Raw genomic sequence first — 19,974 nt, 5'->3', positions numbered from 1 at the left:
TATTAAGTAAATATTGATTTAGATTTTACCCACAAATGTGCCACAAACTTCTTTTAGGGATCATCTGCCTTCTAAGATATATCATTCAGAAGTTCCTTTGGTAAAAGTCTGCTGTTATAAAATTCAAGTTTTATTTTGTTCTTTATTTTGTCCTTATCTTTGAGAGTTAAATTCAATTCTAGGTAGAGACTGTTATCTCACTCAGCACTGTGCAGATAACATTCCTTCCACTGTCTTCTGGTTTCTATATTATAGGTAAAAAGTCAATTGTTATGCCCAGATCTTGGTTTTTAACACAATATTTTTAAAGGGGGGGGGAGGGGAACCAGAGCTCCTTGGAGAAATGGGAGAAATGGCTGATTCTAAGACAGGGCAAGAAATATACAAGATGATCCTAGAGCATCTTACAGTACCAGAAAGCAGGTGACAAAACAAAAAAAAACATGGTAGTTGTGGGATCTGGAGAACAAAGATTTATCTCTGAGTCAACCTCCCATTGTGCTTAGGTATACCTGAACGTGTAATATCAATAATTTATCTCATCATTTTTTTCTTCCTGTTTATTCTACACCACACATGAATTGTGAAAGAATCCCAGGCTGTTTTAAAAGACAATCATTCACAAAAATACCATGTTTACCATAAATATTCTATTTACTCTATCTGTAATTGAATTAGTGATTAATAATAAAATGAAGTCTTTTTAATTCCCCTAAGTATGGAAATAAAAATATACTTCTAAAAAATTCAGGAGTCAAAGAAGACATAAGAAACCACAATGTGAAGTTTTAAAACACTAGGATCTTCAAAACACAGCAATAAGAAAAGAAACAACTTAATTTTTAAAAATGGGCAAAGACTAGCGTTCCCTAGTGGCCCAGCAGTTAAGGACTTGGCATTGTCACTGCTGTGGCTCACACTCAATCCTGGCCCAGGAACTTCCATGTGCCGCAGCTGCAGTTAAAAAATAAATTAATTAAAATAAAAATAATAAACAAAAATTTAAATGGGAAAGACTGAATAGACACATTTCACCAAAGAGGACATAATCAATATACAAATAAAAATATGTTCAAAATCTTTAGTTAGGAAGATGCAAACTAAAACCACAATGAGCTATCACCAATATCTATTAGAATGGCAAAAGAAAAAAACAAAAATAACCCAGACAACAGCACGTTCTTATGATACAGAGCAACTAGAACTCTCAGACATTACTCACAGGGATACAAAATGGTACAGCCACTCTGGAAAATCATTTGGCAGTTTCTTATTAAATTAAATAAGCATTACACAACTCAGCAATTCCACTCCTAGGTATTTACCAGATGAAATAAAAACTTAGGCACCCATAAAATACTGTACATGAAAGTTAAAATGGCTTTATTCATAATCACCAAAAACTGAAAACAACCCAAATGTCCTTCAATTTAGGAATTAATAAGTGTAGAATATCCATACAATGGAACAGTCATAAACAGAATAAGCTCTTGATATATGGAACAATATGAATAAATATCAAATGCATGAAGTTTTATGTATAAATGAAAGGACGACTCAAAAGCTATATACTATTATATACAGTTATATGAACTTCTGAAAAAGGTAAAATTATAAGTGGAAACAGATAAGTGGATGTCAGGAGCCAAGTTTACAGGAAGAGGTTCACCACAAAGGCACAGGAGAATTTTAATGGGCAATAGAACTGTTCTAGATCTTGATTGTGGGGGTAGTTACATGACCCCCCATCATTGCCAATAATGATAGAACTATATACTAGTTATGGGTTGAATTGCGTTCCCCTAGGAGTTCATATGTTTAAGTCCTAACCCTTAGTACCTCAGCATCTGACCTCATTTGGAGATTAGGTCTTTACAAATACAATCAAGTTAAAATGAAGTCATTAGGGAGGGCCCTAATCCAACACAAGCTCCGGAACAGGAAAGACTGCCAGGAAACCACCAGAAGCTGGGCAAAAGGCACAGTACAGATTTTCTCTAGGAGCTCTCAGAAGGAACTAATAATGCCAACACCTTGATCTTGGACTTTCAGCCTCTAAAACTGTGAGATAATAAATTTTTGCTCTTTAAGCCACTCAGTTTGGGGTGCTCTGTTATTGCAGCCCTAGAAAACAAAAAATTGTGAATTTTTACAATATGTAAATTATATCTTCATTCAAAAATGGAATAAAAGAGTTTGCTAGATCTTGAAGACAAATGAAAACATGTTCAATATCATTTGTCAGAATATTGGAAGTATATATAAATTACACAAGGTGATCAAATCTATATAATCTTTTTTTTGTCTTTTTTTTTGTCTTTTTGTCTGTTGTTGTTGTTGTTGCTATTTCTTGGGCCGCTCCCGCGGCATATGGAGATTCCCAGGCTAGGGGTTGAATCGGAGCTGTAGCCACCGGCCTACGCCAGAGCCACAGCAACGCAGGATCCGAGCCGCGTCTGCAACCTACACCACAGCTCACGGCAACGCCGGATCGTTAACCCACTGAGCAAGGGCAGGGACCGAACCCGCAACCTCATAGTTCCTAGTCGGATTCGTTAACCACTGCGCCACGACGGGAACTCCAAATCTATATAATCTTATATACAACTGTGGTTGCAGAGGCCCTATTATAATTTCTTAAACAATAAAATAGGAATTCCTGCTGCGGCATACTGGGTTAAGAATCCAACTAAAGCAGCTTGGTCACTGCAGAGATGCGGGTTTGATCCCCAGCTGGGTGCAGGGTGTTAAAGGATCTGGTGTTGCCACAGCTGAGGCATAGGTTGCGGCTGTGGCTCAGACTCAACCCCTGGCCAGGGAACCTCGAAATACGCCATAGATAAAGCCATGAAAAAATAAAATAAAATTAATATTTTTGGCAAAATGAACACTTAGAATTTAATAAAATTCAATTTGAGAAAAACCTTGTAGGATATAGTTAACAGTTCTTAGAAAGAAATTTTAAGTCATAAATGGTTACATTGAAAAGTAAGTTAAGGAGTTCTCTTATGGCTCAGAAGGTAAGAATCCGGTGTTACCATTGCTATGGTTCCGGTTACAGCTGTAGTGGCTATAAAGAACCAATAGACAACAATTCCTTACATTTCTTGGCACATTTTTTCTTTCCAAATTCCACTGGACTAATTTTCCTATCCTCTGAGTACTATGTACGCTTCTTTGCAGACCAGTGCTCCAGGTGATGATAACCTCCAAAGAAAGCATTTGCCTTCTCTACAAACTCAAGAGAGAGAAATTACATCTGCTTCCAAGGGCATAGCTCTTACATTCTTGGGTACTTATTACATTATCTCCACAGATTAAGCATTTTCCCCTGACAAAGACGACAGATGCTCTACTAAACACTTTTCATTTATTAATTCATTTAATCCTAAGAACAAATCTTTGAAATAGGTACTTTTTTTTTTTTTGGTCTTTTTAGGGCCACACCCACAGCATATGGAGGTTCCCAGGCTAGGAGCTATAGCTGCAGACCTACACCACAGCCAGAGCAATGCCAAATCTGAGCCACATTGCGATCTACACCATCGCTCACGGCAATGCTGGATCCTTAACCCACTGAGCAAGGCCAGGGATGGAACCTGCAACTTCATGCCTACTAATTGGATTTGTTTCCCCTGTGCCATGAAGGGAACTCCTAAAATAGGTACTATTATTATTCCCATTTTAAGTTAGCACTGCTGAGGTAAACGGAAGTTATTTACTGAGTTGGTAATCTGAAATCAGGCAGTCTGGCTTCAGAGCTCCTGTCCCTTCAAGGCCCATTTAAAGTCCCCTTATAGATACTGCTCCTTTCTTGCTCATCAATCCTAATCTAGCCCACTCCTTTGATCTCTTCTCTACAGTCCCTTCCATCTATCCTCCTATTACCCACTACACTCTAGTTCCCAACTTCTCAAAAGTTAGCCAAAAGGAAAAGCAGTCTGGCAGACCAATCATTTCTCGGGAGGATTAAACTGAGCACAGTGTCACCTCTGCCTTCCTATCCTACCTACTCTACATCTTCCTAACCTGGAGATTCTTAGCCATGTTATCCCCAAACATCTTCCAGGGTAGAAACAGAGATCACCTAGCAAAGGATTAAAACTGATTTAATTTTTCCTGAAGGATGCCTTTATGAAGTCTCCTGAAGAGAGAATGACCGTGCCTGTCCACGGGCTGCAAGAAGTTATAAGAAAGCATGGAGACTAGAAGGGAAAGAGGGATGAGGGCTATAAGGATGAGGAATGGGAATAGGAATTAAGATCTAGCGACCTTAAAAAAAAAAATTAAAAGAAAAAAAAAGATCTAGTGACTACTAGTGGTAGGTGTTATGGACTGAACTGTGTCTCCCTCAAAATTTATAGCTTGAAATCCCAACCCCTAGTGTGTCAGTATTCAGAGATGGGGATTTGGGGAAATAATTAGGTTTAGACAATGACATGAGGGTGAGGCTCATGTATGGTGGGATCAGTACCCTTATAAAACACAGCCATGTGAGAACACGATGAGAAGGTGACTACATACAAATAAAAAAGGAGAACAAGGTCATCTCACCAAATCATTTGGGGGGACAAAAGCTTCATGTGCCATTAATGGATGTTCTAATGTGGTTATTGGACTCAGCTGGCCATTAACGTCAACAGAAGTTAGTTTTTGGAGGAATAGCAAATACTCAGAAGCTCAGTTTCCAGGATCCTTGATTTTACAAAGACAAAAATATTCCAACTCCCCTCATCCTTCTCTAATTCTGAATTTTAACTGGGCTGGAAGGCAGCTTGTTTATATTGAAAATAAGTTTCAGCTGGCTCAAAAGGCAAAGATCCATTTATTCTTATAAGGCAATTTCATTTTATAGCCCTTACTAAATTTTAGCAACTATAAATGGCAAATACCTGTTTCAGAAATCTGCCAACTACAGAGAAAAAGACTAATTTTAACACAAAGTAATTTATAACACTCATCACAAATATACAAACCACAAGAGAGATATTATACAATATTCAGTACCCTTGCTATATTGAGGAAACCTCAAATTATGTAAATGAAAGCCAAAAACTTCTCAAAAGTCTCCACGTTAAAAAAGTATTCACAAAACATTGTAAAAAGTAAACAAGGTCACTAAAAGGGAATTCAGTTATTACTTCCCACTAAAAACAATTACAAGATAGTTACGGCAGAATTTGCACATCATCATAACCTGTTGAAAAACTGTTTTAAAATATTATTCCAAACATTAACATAATGCTAGAGATTTTCTTCAAAAGAATCTGATAGAAAGGGAAAAGGGTGGGGGAAATGCAGGAATGGAAATAAGATAGTTCATGAATTGATAACTGTCGAAGCTGAGTAGGGGGCATATAGGGGTTTAATTCTAATTCCATATATGTTTAAGATGTCTCCAAAAGAAAAGATAAGCAGTTATTATATATACACTCTTGAGCAAATTTAATTCTCATATTCTAAAATAAAGAAAGACTAGTACCTTCCAATCTTTGAATTTTTGCTTTCACATAAATAATAGCTTCAAAGGGTGAAACTCTCAGCTCAAAACATGTTCCAGTCAATGTTTCAATGAAGAGCTCCATGGTATCATAGAAAGGAAGTTTGTAGTAAAATGGTCCCACATTATCTTCATTGAAGAATGGAGGATCTTTTCTGTTATCCATTATTTTGACTTTTCTAATTCCTCTGGAATATGTTGCAGGCAACTGTATTCCAGTTCTAGCCAAATCAGCTTTGAACATTGGTAATATATATCGTTGTTCATGTTTTGAGTATTGAACCTAAAAAACAAGAATAATTTTTTAATATGTCCATCTGAAAGTCTCATTCCTCCATAAAGATTTTCTGAACACTGGCCCATACCAGTCTTCTAGACAGCACTGAATTCATTTTAGTGCTAATTATGTCTAATCCCAAACTTTTCACATTTGTCTCTGAAACCATTCTCCCAACTGGACTGTCAGATTATTAAGAACTGGTATATTTGCGATACTTTTCTGTATCTTACTGGAACTCAGCACACACATATACCACATGCTCAACAATAAATTTTTTCTGTTGTTAGTGATATTCAAACGAATGAACTCAACATGCAGGTATGTATTTGCAAGGCTTTGAAAAAGTTATGTACATTCTTTCCTAAAACACGTAAATTATGTTTTAATATCCAAAGTTATGTTATAGCCACTGCACATTTGAGTCACACCAAATAAAAGGAATAGCAATCACCTTTAATATGTTCCTTAAAGTAGGACTCAACTCACTAAACAATCCCAGGTTGTCTACCAATATAGCTGAGATGAGAGTGAAGTTGGTGACAGACATTAGACATAATCTCTACACACAAACATACAATGGCTAATGAATATGAGTGGTAAACACAACCAACAGAAGTACTAAGATAAATTACAAGTGTATAATTAGGAGAATAGGAATAATCAAATTGATAAATTGCTACTAATCAGTGAAAACTCTATAAATGGGGACAGTCTTAAACTAAACAGACAAATGATACAACTTCTTCCTGGAGAGGTAGGTAAATCTTTTTAATAGCTTTATTGAGATATAATTTACATAACATAAAATTCACCCATTTAAAGTATAAAATTGACTAGCTTTTTTTTTTTTTTCTTTTTTTGGCTGTGTCTGTGGCATGTGGAAGTTCCCAGGCCATGTATCCAACCTGCACCATGGCAGCAACCCAAGCCACTGCGCTGACAGCGCGGGATCCTTAACTAGCTGTCCCACAAGAAAACACCATAAAATTTACTAATTTTTAGTATGTCCAGGAAATGGTATATAGTCATTCATGGCCATTTTTAGAACATTTTCATCATCATCGTAGTCATTTTTAGAACATTTTGATCAACCCAAAAAGGAACCCCATACTCTTTAGATACACATCTAAATTCTCCCATTCCCTTTCAGCCCTAGGCAATCACTAATCTACTTCCTGACCACAATTTTGCATTTTGTGGACAAGTCACATAAGTAGAATCATACAACATGTAATCTTTTGTAACTGGCTTCTTTCATTTAGCACGTTTTTTGGTTGTTTTTTGTGGGGGTTTTTTTGTTGTTTTTTGGGGTTTTTTTTGTCTTTTTGCCTTTTCTAGGGCCGCTTCCTGAAGCATATGGAGGTTCCCAGGCTAGGGTTCCAATCAGAGCTGTAGATGCCAGCCTACGCCAGAGCCACAGCAATGCGGGATCCAAGCTGAATCTGCAACCTACACCACACCTCGCGGCAACACCAGATCTTTAACCCACTGAGCAAGGCCAGGGATCGAACCCACAGCCTCATGGTTCCCAATCGGATTCGTTAACCACTGCACCACGACGGGAACTCCCTCATTTAGCACGTTTTCAAAGTTCATCTACATTCTAGGGTGTATCATTATTTCATTCTTTTTCACCACTGAATGAAAATATCCACTGTATGAATTCTTCATGTTATTTATCCAGTCATCAGTGGATGAGCATTCTGGTTTGTTTCCATTTTTGGATATTATGAATAATGCTATAAGAACATTCAATTACAAATTTGTGTATAGATGTATGTTTTCCTTTCTATTTCATATATATCTAGGAGTGGAACAGTTCTGTGGTAATCCCATGTTTAACAATCTGTGGGACTACGACACTATTTTCAAAAGTGGTCTGAACAATTTTACATTCCAACCAATAATGAACAAGGGTTTGGATTTCTTCACCATCTTGCCAATACGTCTTTCAATTAAAGCCATCCTACTGGGTACCAAGTAGTGTGTCACTGTAGTTGTGATTAGGTTTTTCTTAATGATTAAAGATGTTAAGGGAGTTTCCTTTGTGGCTCAGAGGTCAAGAAACCCGACTAGGATTCATGAGGATCCGGGTTTGATCCCTGGTTTCACTCAGTGGGTAAAAGATCTGGCGTTGCTGTGGCTGTGGTGTAGGCCAGCAGTTGCAGCTGCGATTCAACCCCTAGCCTGGGAACTTCCTCATGCTGAAGGTGTGGCACTAAAAAAAAAAAGGCTTTTTAGGGCAGCACCCGAGGCATATGGAAGTTCCCAAGCTAGGGGTCAAATTGGAGCTGCAGCTGTTGGCCTATGCACAGCCATAGCAACGTGAGATCCAAGCTGCATCTGTAACCTATACCACAGCTCATGACAACACCAGATCCTTAACCCACTGAGCAAAGCCAGGGATTGAAACTGCATCCTCATAGATACTAGTTGTGTTTGTAACCTGCTGAGCCACAACAGGAACTGCTGAGCATCTTTTTGTGTACTTATTGGCCATTTCTACACCTTCATTACAAAAATGACTATTCAGAAAGTCCATTCAGATCCTTTGGCCAATGAGTTAATTTTTCTAATGCTTTCCCAATACAAACCTTTTAACGGCTATGATTCACAAATATTTTTTCTAATTTTGTGGGTTGTCTTTTAATTTTCTTGATGGTGGGCCCTTGAAGCACAAAAATTTTCAATTTTAATGAAGCCCACTTTGGCTATTTTTCTTTTGTTGTTTATGCTTTTGGTGTTATATTTGTAAAGCTTTGACTAATTCAAGATAATGAACATTTACTTGTACATATTTTTGTACATATTGTGTAGTTTTTGCCCTTACATTTAGGTAGATAGTCTATTTTGAATTTATTTCTGTGGATATTGTGAAATAGTGACCCAGCTCTATTCTTTTGCAATTCTTTTATAATTTACTAAATTAACAGATGTCTCACCACCATTTGCTAGAAAGACTATTTTATCTCCACTGAATTGTCTTAGTGCTTCTGTTGAAACCGAGTGACCATAAATGTGAAGGTTTACTTCCAGTCCCTCAGTTCTGTTCCATTTATCTATATGTCTATCCTATGCCAGTATGTCTTGATAGCTTTGTAGTAAATTCTGAAATCAGGAAATGTAAGTCTTCTAATCTGTTCTTCTCTTTCAAGATTGTTGGCTACTCTGGGTCTTTTAAATTTCATTATGAATTATAGGATCAGTTTGTCTGTTTTGCAAAAGCACCAATTGGGGTTTTGATAAGGATTATGTTGAGTCTGAAGATTAATTTGGAGAGTTACCATCTTGATAAAATTAAGTCTTCTAATCCATCAACATGTGATTGTCTTTCAGTTTTTATAACTTCTCTCATTGCTTTAAATAATATTTTATAGTTTTTAGATTAGAAGTTTGGGATTTAAAAATATATATATTCCTATGGATTTTGTTTTTTTATGCCACTATATATGAAATTTTTCTCAGTTTCATTGTCAGATTGTTCATTGCTAGTGTACAGAAATACAATTGATTTTAATATATTGCTCTTATACACTGGAACCCTGCTGAACTTCACTAGTTCTGCTAGATTTTTTAGTGAATTCCTTAGGATTATCCACAGATAAAATCATGTCATCAGCAAACTGAAATTTTTACTTCCTTTTTAATCTAGATGCCCTTTACCTCCTTTTCTTACCTAATCACCCTGCCTAGAATTTACAATACAAGGTTGAATAAAAGTGGTGAGAGCAAGCATTCTCGATGTTTCCCTAACTGTGGGGAAAAGCACTCAGTCTCTCACCATGAGGTATGATTTTAGCTGTGCGGTTTTCATAGATAATCAGATTGAGAATGTTCCCTTCTATCCCTACTTTGTTTAAGTGTCTTTTATTTTTTAATCATGGTGTTGGGTTTCATCAAATGCTTTTCTTCCCAGTGTCTAATGAAATGATAGTGGTTTTGGTCTCTTATTCTATTAATATGGTGTATTACAAAGACTGATTTTTTTTAAATATGTTGAACAACCTTGCATTATTGGGATATATACATTTTATATGTTATGTAATCCTGTATATATGTTGCTAGATTTGGTTTGTTAATACTTTTGAAAATTTTTTTATCCATAAAAGATAGTGATCTCATTTTCTTTCTTTTTTCTTTTTTTTTTTTTGTCTTTTTGTCTTTTTGCTATTTCTTTGGGTCGCTCCCGCAGCATATGGAGGTTCCCAGGCTAGGGGTCAAATCGGAGCTGTAGCCACCGGCCTACGCCAGAGCCACAGCAACGCAGGATCCGAGCCACGTCTGCAACCTACACCACAGCTCACGGCAACGCCGGATCGTTAACCCACTGAGCAAGGGCAGGGACCGAACCCGCAACCTCATGGTTCCTAGATGGATTCGTTAACCACTGCGCCACGACGGGAACTCCTTTTTTTTTTTTTTTTTGTCTTTTTGTCATTTTCTTTATATGCCTTTGTCTGGCTTAATATCAAGGTAATATCAATCTCATTAAATAAGCTGGGGAGTAATCCCCAAACGTAAGTAAATTCTTGAAAGTATTTCAGAATGAGTAAAGCCTCAGAGTGGGAAAAGAATATTCCTAAGACTAGATACATGAACATGAACAGTAGGGAAGTGCAGGAGTCAAGAAGAAAAATGGGTAATAAATTTTTTACTTTTTTTTTTTGCCAAAGGATTCGAGCTGAAGTCACTGCAATTTTCATAACAATGTGTTTAAAGGAGTTATTTTTGAATTGTGGTTTGACTAATAACCTACATCCCCATTGTACAGACATGATTTACACAGGCATCTAAAATATGGAATCTGGACAGACACCTGAAATCCAATGTATCCGAAACCAATTATCTTTCCTACAAATCCACTTCTGTCCTACAGTCTTCATCTCGGTAAACTGTGCCGCTATTAACATAGTCACTCAAGCTAGAAATCTAGGAACACTTTAGACTTTTCCTCCATCCCCAAGGTATCCAGAAGTGATCAAATCTAATAGTACAATTTAATATTTCCATAATCTGTCACACTCATTAGGACTTAGTTCACACAATCATTAGCTCTCAAATGAGCAATTATGATAGCCTAGATATAATCTTTGACTCCTGACATCACTCTTCTGATCCATTCCCTATGATGCTAACATTTTTTTTTAAAGAAGAAAGTTTAATGAAAATTGGATTAGGACATCATATCACATAGGTCAGAAGTTATTTTACTCTCAATTCTGTTCAAGGAGGGAGAGAGGTCACAAAAAGTTCTAAAATTATTTCATATTTGACTTTAGAATGTATTGCAAAGAAACCATAAATTCAGACTAAATGAAGAAAATAAATCTAAGTCTAAAGCCTGGAATTTTTTGCCTTTTAAACAGACTATTTTTTAGAGCAGTTTTAGGTTCACAGCAAAGTTGAGCAGCAAGTAAAGAGAGTTCCCAAACACTGCCTGCCTCCACACATACACAGCCTCTCCCAGAGTGGTATATTTATTACTGTTGACGAACCTACATGGACACATCATTATCACCCAAAGTCCATCGTTTACGTTAGGGTTCATTATTGGTGGTGTACATTCTACTGATATTCACAAATGAATAATAACATGTGCCCACCATTATAGTTATCACAGACTAGTTTTACTGCCCTACAAATCCGCTGTCCTTTGCCTATTCATTCCTCTGTACCCCCAATTCCTGGCAACTACTGATCTTTTTATCATCCCCACAGTTTTTTACAGAATGCCATATGGTTGGAATCATATATATATCATGTATATTACAAGCCTTTTCAGATTGGCTTCTTTCATTTAGTAATATGCATTTATATTTATTGCGTATATTTTCATGGATTGATACAGCTCCTTTTTTTCTTTTTCTTTTTTTTCTTTTTTTTTTTTTTTGGTCTTTTGTCTTTTTAGGGCTGCACCCGCGGCTTATAGAGGTTCCCAGGCTAGGGGTTGAATTGGAGTTGTAGCTGCCAGTCTACACCTCAGCCACAGCAATGCCAAATCCAAGCTTCATCTGCCACCTACACCACAGCTCACAGCAATGCCAGATCCTTAACCTACTGACCGAGGCCAGGGATCAAACCCACGTCCTCATGGATACTAGTCAGGTTTGTTAACCACTGAGCCATGATGGAAACTCCCAGCTCATTTCTTTAAAGCACTAAATAATATTCCAATGTCTGAATGTACCACAGTTTATCCATTCACCTACTGAAGAACACATCTTGGTTGATTATAAGTTTGGGCAATTATGAATAAAGCCACTATAAACATCCACATGCAGGTTTTTGTGTGGATGTGTTTTCAACTCCTTGGGGTAAACGACAATGAGCAAAATTCCTGGATCTATAGTAAGAATATGTTCAGTTTTGTAAGAAACTGCAGAAGTGTTTTCCAAAGTAGTTGTTCTATTTTGCATTCCCACCAGCAATAAATAAAAGCTCTTATTGTTCCACATCCTTGCCAGCACTTGATGTTGTCAGTGTTCTGAGTTTCGACCATTCTAATGGGAATGCAGTAGAATCTCATTGTTTTAATTTGCATTTCCCTAATGTGGAACACAGTTAGTTATCTTTTCAAAACATAGAACGGATCATGTTATTTCTTAGCTCAACCACCCACAACGGCTTCCACTATCTACAGGATAAAATTCAGACTCATTAGAAAGGCTCCTTAAGTCATGCACCTCACCTTCCAGCCCCATTTTATTTATCACCTCTTCCTACAACATTTCCGGTGCTTCTATCCTCTGATAATTTGCACCTGTAGCTTCAGAACACATGAGCCTTTATGTCATTGCTCCTGCTTTGTGCTACCTAGGACCACCATTCCCACACTTAGCTATCAGGTGAGCACCTAATCATCTTTCAAGACTCAGCTCAAATAGCAACTATTTCACAAAGCCTTTTATGGCTATGCTCATTTGCACCCTGGCACCCATTATGCATTTAGCCATTACAATCAATTTCATTTTTTTATATGGCTTTCTTTACTAAACGGTAAGCTCCTTAAGGAAGGGCAACATCTGATTTACCATCCCATCACCTAGCACAGTATATACAGGTACTCATTAAAGGTTTGTTCAGTGAAAGAGTAAATAAATATTCTCTCTCAACTGATACTAGGAAGAAACTTGTGAGACAGGTTTGGGTATTACCCTTGTTTTAGAAATGAAGAAATGTTTAGTTATGCTACTAAAGTTGGTTTGGAAGAATGTTGGTTTCCCAATGGAACCATTTTATCATTCACTCCAAACTCCACCAAAGTTTACCGACTCATGACATACATGCACTGTACGGAGGTCTTGGCTATGGTTAATTTTTATAACACTAATTGGAAGTATAATTAATTAAGTAGGGAACCTGAATTGCATTATGCGTCCTGAAGAGACGGCATCACAGGAAGAAAAGCTGTTACTGGCAGCACAGCTGCTTTGAGTGCTGTCGTACTTTTTATCAAAATAATGATAACAAGGAGTTCCCATTGTGGCACAGCAGAAATGAATCCAACTAGTAACCATGAGGTTGTGGGTTCGAATCCAGCTAGCAACCATGAGGTTGTGGGTTCGATCACTGGCCTTGCTCAGTGGGTTAAGGATCAGGTGTTGCCATGAGCTGTGGTATAGGTCACAGATGTGGCTCGGATCCTACGTTGCTGTGGCTGCAGCGTAGGCCAGCAGCTGTAGCTCCGATTTGACCCCTAGCCTGGGAACCTCCATATGCCATGGGTGTGGTCCCTTATGAAGCAAAAAAAAAAATTTTAATTATAATGATAACAAATATAATAACAAAGTAATGTGCTAACAGTTTTTCTAGTGACAGTGGTAAAAGACCATACTTTTAAGTGAAAGACAAATAAGTGGCTGTATTGCTCAGGGTTTGTTTCTTAGATCTTTTTTTTTTTGGCTGTGCCCACACATATGAAAGTTCCCAGGCCAGGGATCAAACCCATGCCACAGCAGCAACCCAAGCCACTACAGTGACAGTGCCAGATCCTTAACCCTCTGCTCCACAAAGGAACTACCCTCATATCTTTAATACATTGAAATACCTGTAGGAATAATGACTGCATGAAGTTAACCCTTAACTCCTTTTTCCATCATACTGAAATGACTGATTTTATAATATGGTTTTGGATAACATGTGGATTTTTAAGAACATACTTATCATGCTATAGTAAATAAGAATGTATTACAGAATTATCAATGTCTCTTCCCTTAAAGGCAGCAGCATTCCAATCCACACAGTAAAAGATCTATGTGGATTCCAATTCCCGGAGTAAGAGGTCTGGGGTCAGGAATGCTGAAGTGAACGTTACAGAAATAAAGGCCTGGGTGATCAGTGCCTGCCCAAGGAATTTAGAGACAGAAGTTATAAGGAGCACTTCTTTTACCTCAGTACTTTTCCATAGCAATACCCTGAACATTATAAACAAGTAGTGGCAGAAGGTAACATAAAGACAGATTTGCAAGTCCTTCATCAGTAATGAGAATGGATAAAGTAATCATGGGCTAAAAGAAAAAATAGCACAGCACTAATTGCAATGTAACATTCACCATAAATTTGGGCCCTAATTAATGGAGTAATTTCCAATATCCAAAAAGAAGCAAAATTGGTAACCAAATGCAAAACTGAAATGAATGCCTCTAGGAAATAATTATACCTCTCAGCAGGAGAAATTACTGTAACAGAGGACAAAAATAAAGATTTGAATTGTGATTAACCCATACTAGAGGACTAGATGATGGCAGAGAAGCAAATGGAAGTTCCAGCAGATCAAAGACCTAGCCAGTATTAAAAATGGGGTCCATGGACAACTTCTGAAAGCTGTGTGTGATCAGTCTTGACTGAGCACATTATGGAACTCTATGATATTGAAAAACAAGGGGCAATGAAGACTCAAAAACAGGATGGGAAATGATAGAAGGACAGCGAAAAACCAGAAGAGGAAGAGAAAAGGGAGAAGGCAGTGAAAAAAGTGCTTGCAGAATTTTTACCAATAATTAAAAAAAAAATTAAAAGTAATGGCATCAAATACATTTCTAAATCAATTCCCCAAACATTTCTCTTATCTCTTCTGAAAAAGTTCTTAAAACACAACCACCAAAGATGAAAGGGAAATTAAAGGCAGGTAATGCAATAATAGTGCTGAATCAATAATTTCAATAACTTGGAATCAGCTTTATTCTCCATCCTAAAGAATATTAGCCATATACGAGGAGTTCTTATAAACTCTCCCCCCAACATAGAGTTATAGCATGTTATGCAGCCCTTAAAAATACTATCTTTTAATGAACTGTTTTTTATTAATGTCTGGAAATATCCCTAAGTTTTAAGTACAAGCTTCAGAACTATATCCACTACATCATGCATCTATACCCTAAACTGTGAAATCAATTTTCTACTGGGCCTGGGAAATCCTTCGGAGCCAACGCCTCCTCGAGCCTTCAATGTACAGACACTTGTAGAGGACGGAGTCACCTGCGCAGCCCGTGCTCCTCCAGGATAAACTCCAGCTACCCAAACACAAGGGCCTGATCTGGAGGGCAGCGCTCAGGCTTCACGTCAGAAGCAGCGACTCGGAGAGCAGCACCTGCCGGGCGGGGCGGGGCACCCCGCGTCGCGCTCGTTGAGGGATCGAAAGTGGAGGCTTAAGGAGACCCGCCGCGCAGCTCTCGGGCAGCCGCGGCGGAGGGGGCACGGCCTGGAGGCTGGCGACGACAGCGCGGCCCTCCCCATCCCGCCCGCTTGCCCTCACCTGCTCTCGTCCACTCACTCGCCAGCCCGCAAGCCCATAGAGAGGTGAGGCCCCCGCGAGCTATGCCGCGGCAGGCACACACCAGCAACGCTTCGCAGCCGCGCCCCCGCCTCTTTGTGACACCACGTACCAATCGCTCGCTGGCGCTCACGTCACCCTCCAATCAGCAGGGGCGGGGGCGGGGCCCTGCTGCCCGACGCCGGCGGTTGCTCGGGAGCCGGGGCTCCTTCGGGGTTCGGTGGTGGTTGTCGGTTAGGAGAGGCCCGGATGTTAATCCTTTATTACCAGCAGTGGCCACCTAACTAGGGCCGGAGCGGGCGGGCTGGAGAACCGTAGCCCCGGCTTCTGGGAACGGTGGAGTTGGCCTCTGGCCGGAGGAGGTGTGGACAGTACCTTCCTTCCCTGCGACCAACCCAAGGCGCTCGACTGGAGGTGCTTGACGTGCTGGGAGATAGTCCCAATCGATGGTCTTTTCAGAGCCACTGCACTTCTGGTGCAGTCCGGGCCGGCCAGCTTTAAACAGAGCACCCTTCCTGCGCTTCACTGTCCCCTAACGTCTGTGGCCTCGCCTACCTCATCTGAAATATGAGGCCGTTGCCATGCCTGGTTGAAAGAAGAGCGAGAGCAAACAAGCTCTAGGCCTTACTCATTTATTCCTCATCCATTTGAAATTGAGTGGGTACCTCAGGCTGTTAAATCCCAGCGTCAGGTATGCCCAGCCACCTGTTTGGGGTTTTTTTTTGGGGGGGGGGTATTGTTTTTTGGGTTTGTTTGGTTTTTTTGGCTCCAGTTTCCAAGCTGTTCAACTTGGGTGTAAAAAACACATAACACAAACCTTCCAGTCCGATAAGGAGCCTCGCTGCTTCTCTTTCTCTTCATTTCCCATGGGTATTCTAAATCCAACCCTTAAGGATTTTCTAACTCTGTTGGCCTACAATTTTACTAGGTGGATTACTCAACTGACCATGAACAGGAATCTCCCTGTCACTGCAGTTTTATTCATTTTTGTGACTTCAAGGAACCAATCTAGAATGAACCCCAGTACCTTATATCCATCGTTCTATTCTTCTCTCACTCTCCTCAGAGATTCCACCTACCAATTTTATCTCCACAATTCAACTAACTATTGAGCATAATCTGGGGTTTATGAGACCCTGGATTTTCACTCAACTTCAGGCTCTCTCATCACTGGTTCCTTCTTAAACTGTAATACTGAATAGATGTGGAGTCCCTTGAGAACAGAGATATGACTATTATCATTGTATACTAAGCTCAAAAACAGTGCCTGTGATGAAGGAATCTTACTGAATTAAAGCCTTAATTTCTAAACCTGCCTCCCCTCTCAGGGAAAACTAAGAGGATGAGCTTTGGAGTCAAGGAGATGAGCTTAAAACCTTGGGTAGCTCTGTTACCTTGGTCCAAATCATTCATTCTCATCATCATCATGTGCCACTTTTCAAATGCCAGATAGTTAACAAGGATCTCTGCATATTCTCTTCATAATCCTGCAAGGGATTTTACTAAAACCCCTACTTGACAAAGGAGGAAATAAAAACTAAGAAAGGTAAAACAATTTGCCTACACTCTAAGTAGGAGAACCAGATTTAAATCTAGATCTCATTACAAAAATCCAAACTTATTCCACTATTCCACTCTCCTTCCAGATTTTAGCGTTATCTGTGAAATACCCATCTGCTAATAGAAACTGAATAACATAAAAAGTGAATGGTCGGAGTTCTTGTCACGGCACAGTGGAAACAAATTCAACTAGGAACCATGAGGGTTCAGGTTCGATCCCTGGCTTCGATCAGTGGGTTAAGGATCCGGCATTGCTGTGAGCTGTGGTGTAGGTCACAGATGTGTCTCGGATCTGGTGTTGCTGTGGCTCTGGCGTGGGCAGGGAGCAACAGCTCCAATTAGACCCCTAGCCTGGGAACCTCCATATGCTGCGGGTGCAGCCCTAAAAGTACAAAAGACAAAAAAAAAGAAAGAAAAGTGAATGGTCTACCATCAGACCAGTGAGTGTTCAGTTCCCTCCCCCTTTCAAGCCCCTCAAAATAGCAATTTGCACATTTTCTAACGTTATTGTCTCCTGAATTCCCTGGAATCAATCCTAATGATGTATCAGCAGATTTGATCCATCCAAAAGAAAAACATGTTTAACAAATGCTGAGTCTCATCCCACAATGGGCTCAGACTCAGAGCAGGAAGCTATACACAAGTAACCAAAGGAACAGAAGGAAGATGAATAAAAGAGACAAAAGGAATAGGCAATTGGGTCATTCTCATAGCAGAGCAGGGCAAACAGCTGATCTGTGAGAGCTATTTAAAAATCTCTGAGTATGAGAAATTCCCAATTCAACCTTAAAAGTACTCAAGGAAGAAGTTAGTGTCTTCATAATTGGCAAAGCCACCTGGTTCAGCTTACAAGATTGTGCCATGGTTACAGATTGAATACTCATGGCACAGCACAGGAAAACAGACTAAAAGAGGGATCCGCCATCCACAATGGACAATAGCTATAGAACATTCCCACCAAGGCAGAGTTCCATGGAACAGTGCTGCTCTAGAAGCTGACATTTCCATCCTCGGCAATTCTCCCTACCATTACCTGGGTTCATTCTGCCTCTTTCACAAAATAATGCAAAGCTCAAGGAAGGGAAATGAATGCCTTAGGGCAAAGTCAGCAAATTCTTTCTGCAAAGGGCCACAAAGAAAATATCTTAGACTTTGTGAGCCACCCAGTCTCTGACATAGCTACTCAGCTCTGGCATTGTAGGTAGGGTGAAAACAGCCATAAACAATAGGTAAATGAATGAGTATGGTTGCCTTCCAATAAAACTTTATTTTCAAAAACAGAAAGTAGAAGGCCACAGTTTGCCAAACCTTGCTTTAGTGGACCTGTAGAGCCATTTTTAGAATTCAGTGGAATGAGAGGAAACCTTCTCTCCTACTGCAAAGACTCCTGAAGTACACAGTCTCTCATCCTCTTCCTCTATTGAGTGCCCAGGCTCTAAGTTAGAGCACCCATCCAAGTAAGAAAGATGCCTGGTCATCTGTCTGGCACTTGCTACCTCTAGGAGTCCCTGCCAACCCATGACAGGCACAAATAGGTTTCTTCTCTAACAGACCCTAAACTATGGCCCTACCAAGGTTAATTAAATCAAAATACAGTTCAAAAAAAGGAAAAAAACCCACAACCAAAAATAATAACAAAACACTGTGAAACATTTATTTTTGTTGTGCAGTATTAAGCATGATTAAAACCAGTACAGAAAAATACTAGGTATGTTGGATAAGATGTGACCTAGCTGTTTCAGTATTTGCTTTTTATAATTCAGTTAACAATAAGCATATAAGACAGCATCGTTAACTCAAGGATGTGGCTGAAGACTACCCTGTATACTCTACTGGCCTCCAAAGGCGTTCAAAGGATCATCAAATATGTTGGACACCTTCTGTTCAGATCTTGGTTCAGGCACTGTCTGTGAAGATCGACTTTTTGGTTTGGTTGACTTAGCCTGGATACCAGAGGAGAAGATATCATCTTTGAAAAAGGAAAAAAAAAAAAAAAAAAAAGAATTGTTGAATAGGCAAGAAAATGGGTGCTTTTAGGACACATCTACACAAACCACCAATGATTCAAGTCTGGTAACAGTGTGGGATACCCCAAAACACCAAGATAGAGCTAGCACTCTTAGATTCTGGTTCTGGCTCTGCTACTAAGTTTTATGATCACATAAAAGTTATAGTTTCTCTCTGAGCATAATTTTCACAGTTACAAAGCTGTGTGTGTGCACATGCAGGGGAGGAAAAGGGGGAGGGGGACAACTGTATCTGCAATCCAGGCCCTAGCTTTACCATCTGTGACATTATACTTATTTTTATACTCTTTTCCCACTGGATTTTAAAAGGAAAGGGCACTAAAAATAAGCAAAGGGAAATACAACACAGGTCACCCTCTTTCAGAATAAATGTAGCTATTTTAGGCATCACGATGCTAAGAATTTAAGTCTTTAGGACTGTATTTGTGTTTAGCATTTCACTGACTCCTGTGTTCCATGTCTCATCTTACACAGCAATGTTACTAACCTAGGAATCTTCCTACTAGGACTTTATTTTAAAGAGATTTTAGCATGTATACCTAAAGATATGTCTACACAAATGTTAAAGACCATGGCATCATTTGTAATAATTAAAAAAAAAAAAAACAGAAACAATCTAGATCTCCTTCACCAGGCTAATGGCTAAATACAAAGCAATAGTACACAACTACTGAAAACAAGGAAGCAGACCTCTATGTGCTGACATAGGAGACACTGTGACTAAAAGGAAGAGCAGAACAGGCATGTATAGTCTTACTTTGGAAAAAAATAAGTATATATTTAACATGTATGCAAACCTATATTACTACCACCATGTCTGAAAGGGGACACATCA

At 39.1% G+C, this 19,974-nt stretch overlaps 2 protein-coding genes across 9 annotated transcripts in view; both read right to left on the bottom strand.

Annotated features, from left to right (window-relative positions):
- ZFAND4 (zinc finger AN1-type containing 4) overlaps positions 1-16,008 on the bottom strand; it is a 65,849-nt gene extending 49,841 nt beyond the window's left edge. The window contains exons 1-2 of the mRNA XM_047762098.1: positions 15,535-16,008; positions 5,483-5,783 (exon numbers count right to left, since the gene is read on the bottom strand). Coding sequence (XP_047618054.1) covers positions 5,483-5,744 — 262 coding nt within the window. The 5' untranslated portion in view covers positions 5,745-5,783; positions 15,535-16,008. The remainder of the gene's footprint in view (positions 1-5,482; positions 5,784-15,534) is intronic.
- A 2,733-nt stretch (positions 16,009-18,741) lies between these two features.
- The window catches only part of LOC125117088 (WASH complex subunit 2A-like), a 59,588-nt gene continuing 58,355 nt past the window's right edge, over positions 18,742-19,974 (bottom strand). For all 8 annotated transcript variants that reach the window (XM_047762871.1, XM_047762875.1, XM_047762878.1 and 5 more), the window contains one exon: positions 18,742-19,081. In XM_047762871.1, coding sequence (XP_047618827.1) covers positions 18,942-19,081 — 140 coding nt within the window. In that variant the 3' untranslated portion in view covers positions 18,742-18,941. The remainder of the gene's footprint in view (positions 19,082-19,974) is intronic.

This window comes from Phacochoerus africanus, chromosome 15 (assembly GCF_016906955.1).
Source record: "Phacochoerus africanus isolate WHEZ1 chromosome 15, ROS_Pafr_v1, whole genome shotgun sequence".
Lineage (NCBI taxonomy): Eukaryota > Metazoa > Chordata > Mammalia > Artiodactyla > Suidae > Phacochoerus > Phacochoerus africanus.
The sequence above is the reverse complement of the archived record's forward strand: the minus strand, read 5'-3'. Positions and strand labels throughout refer to the sequence as shown.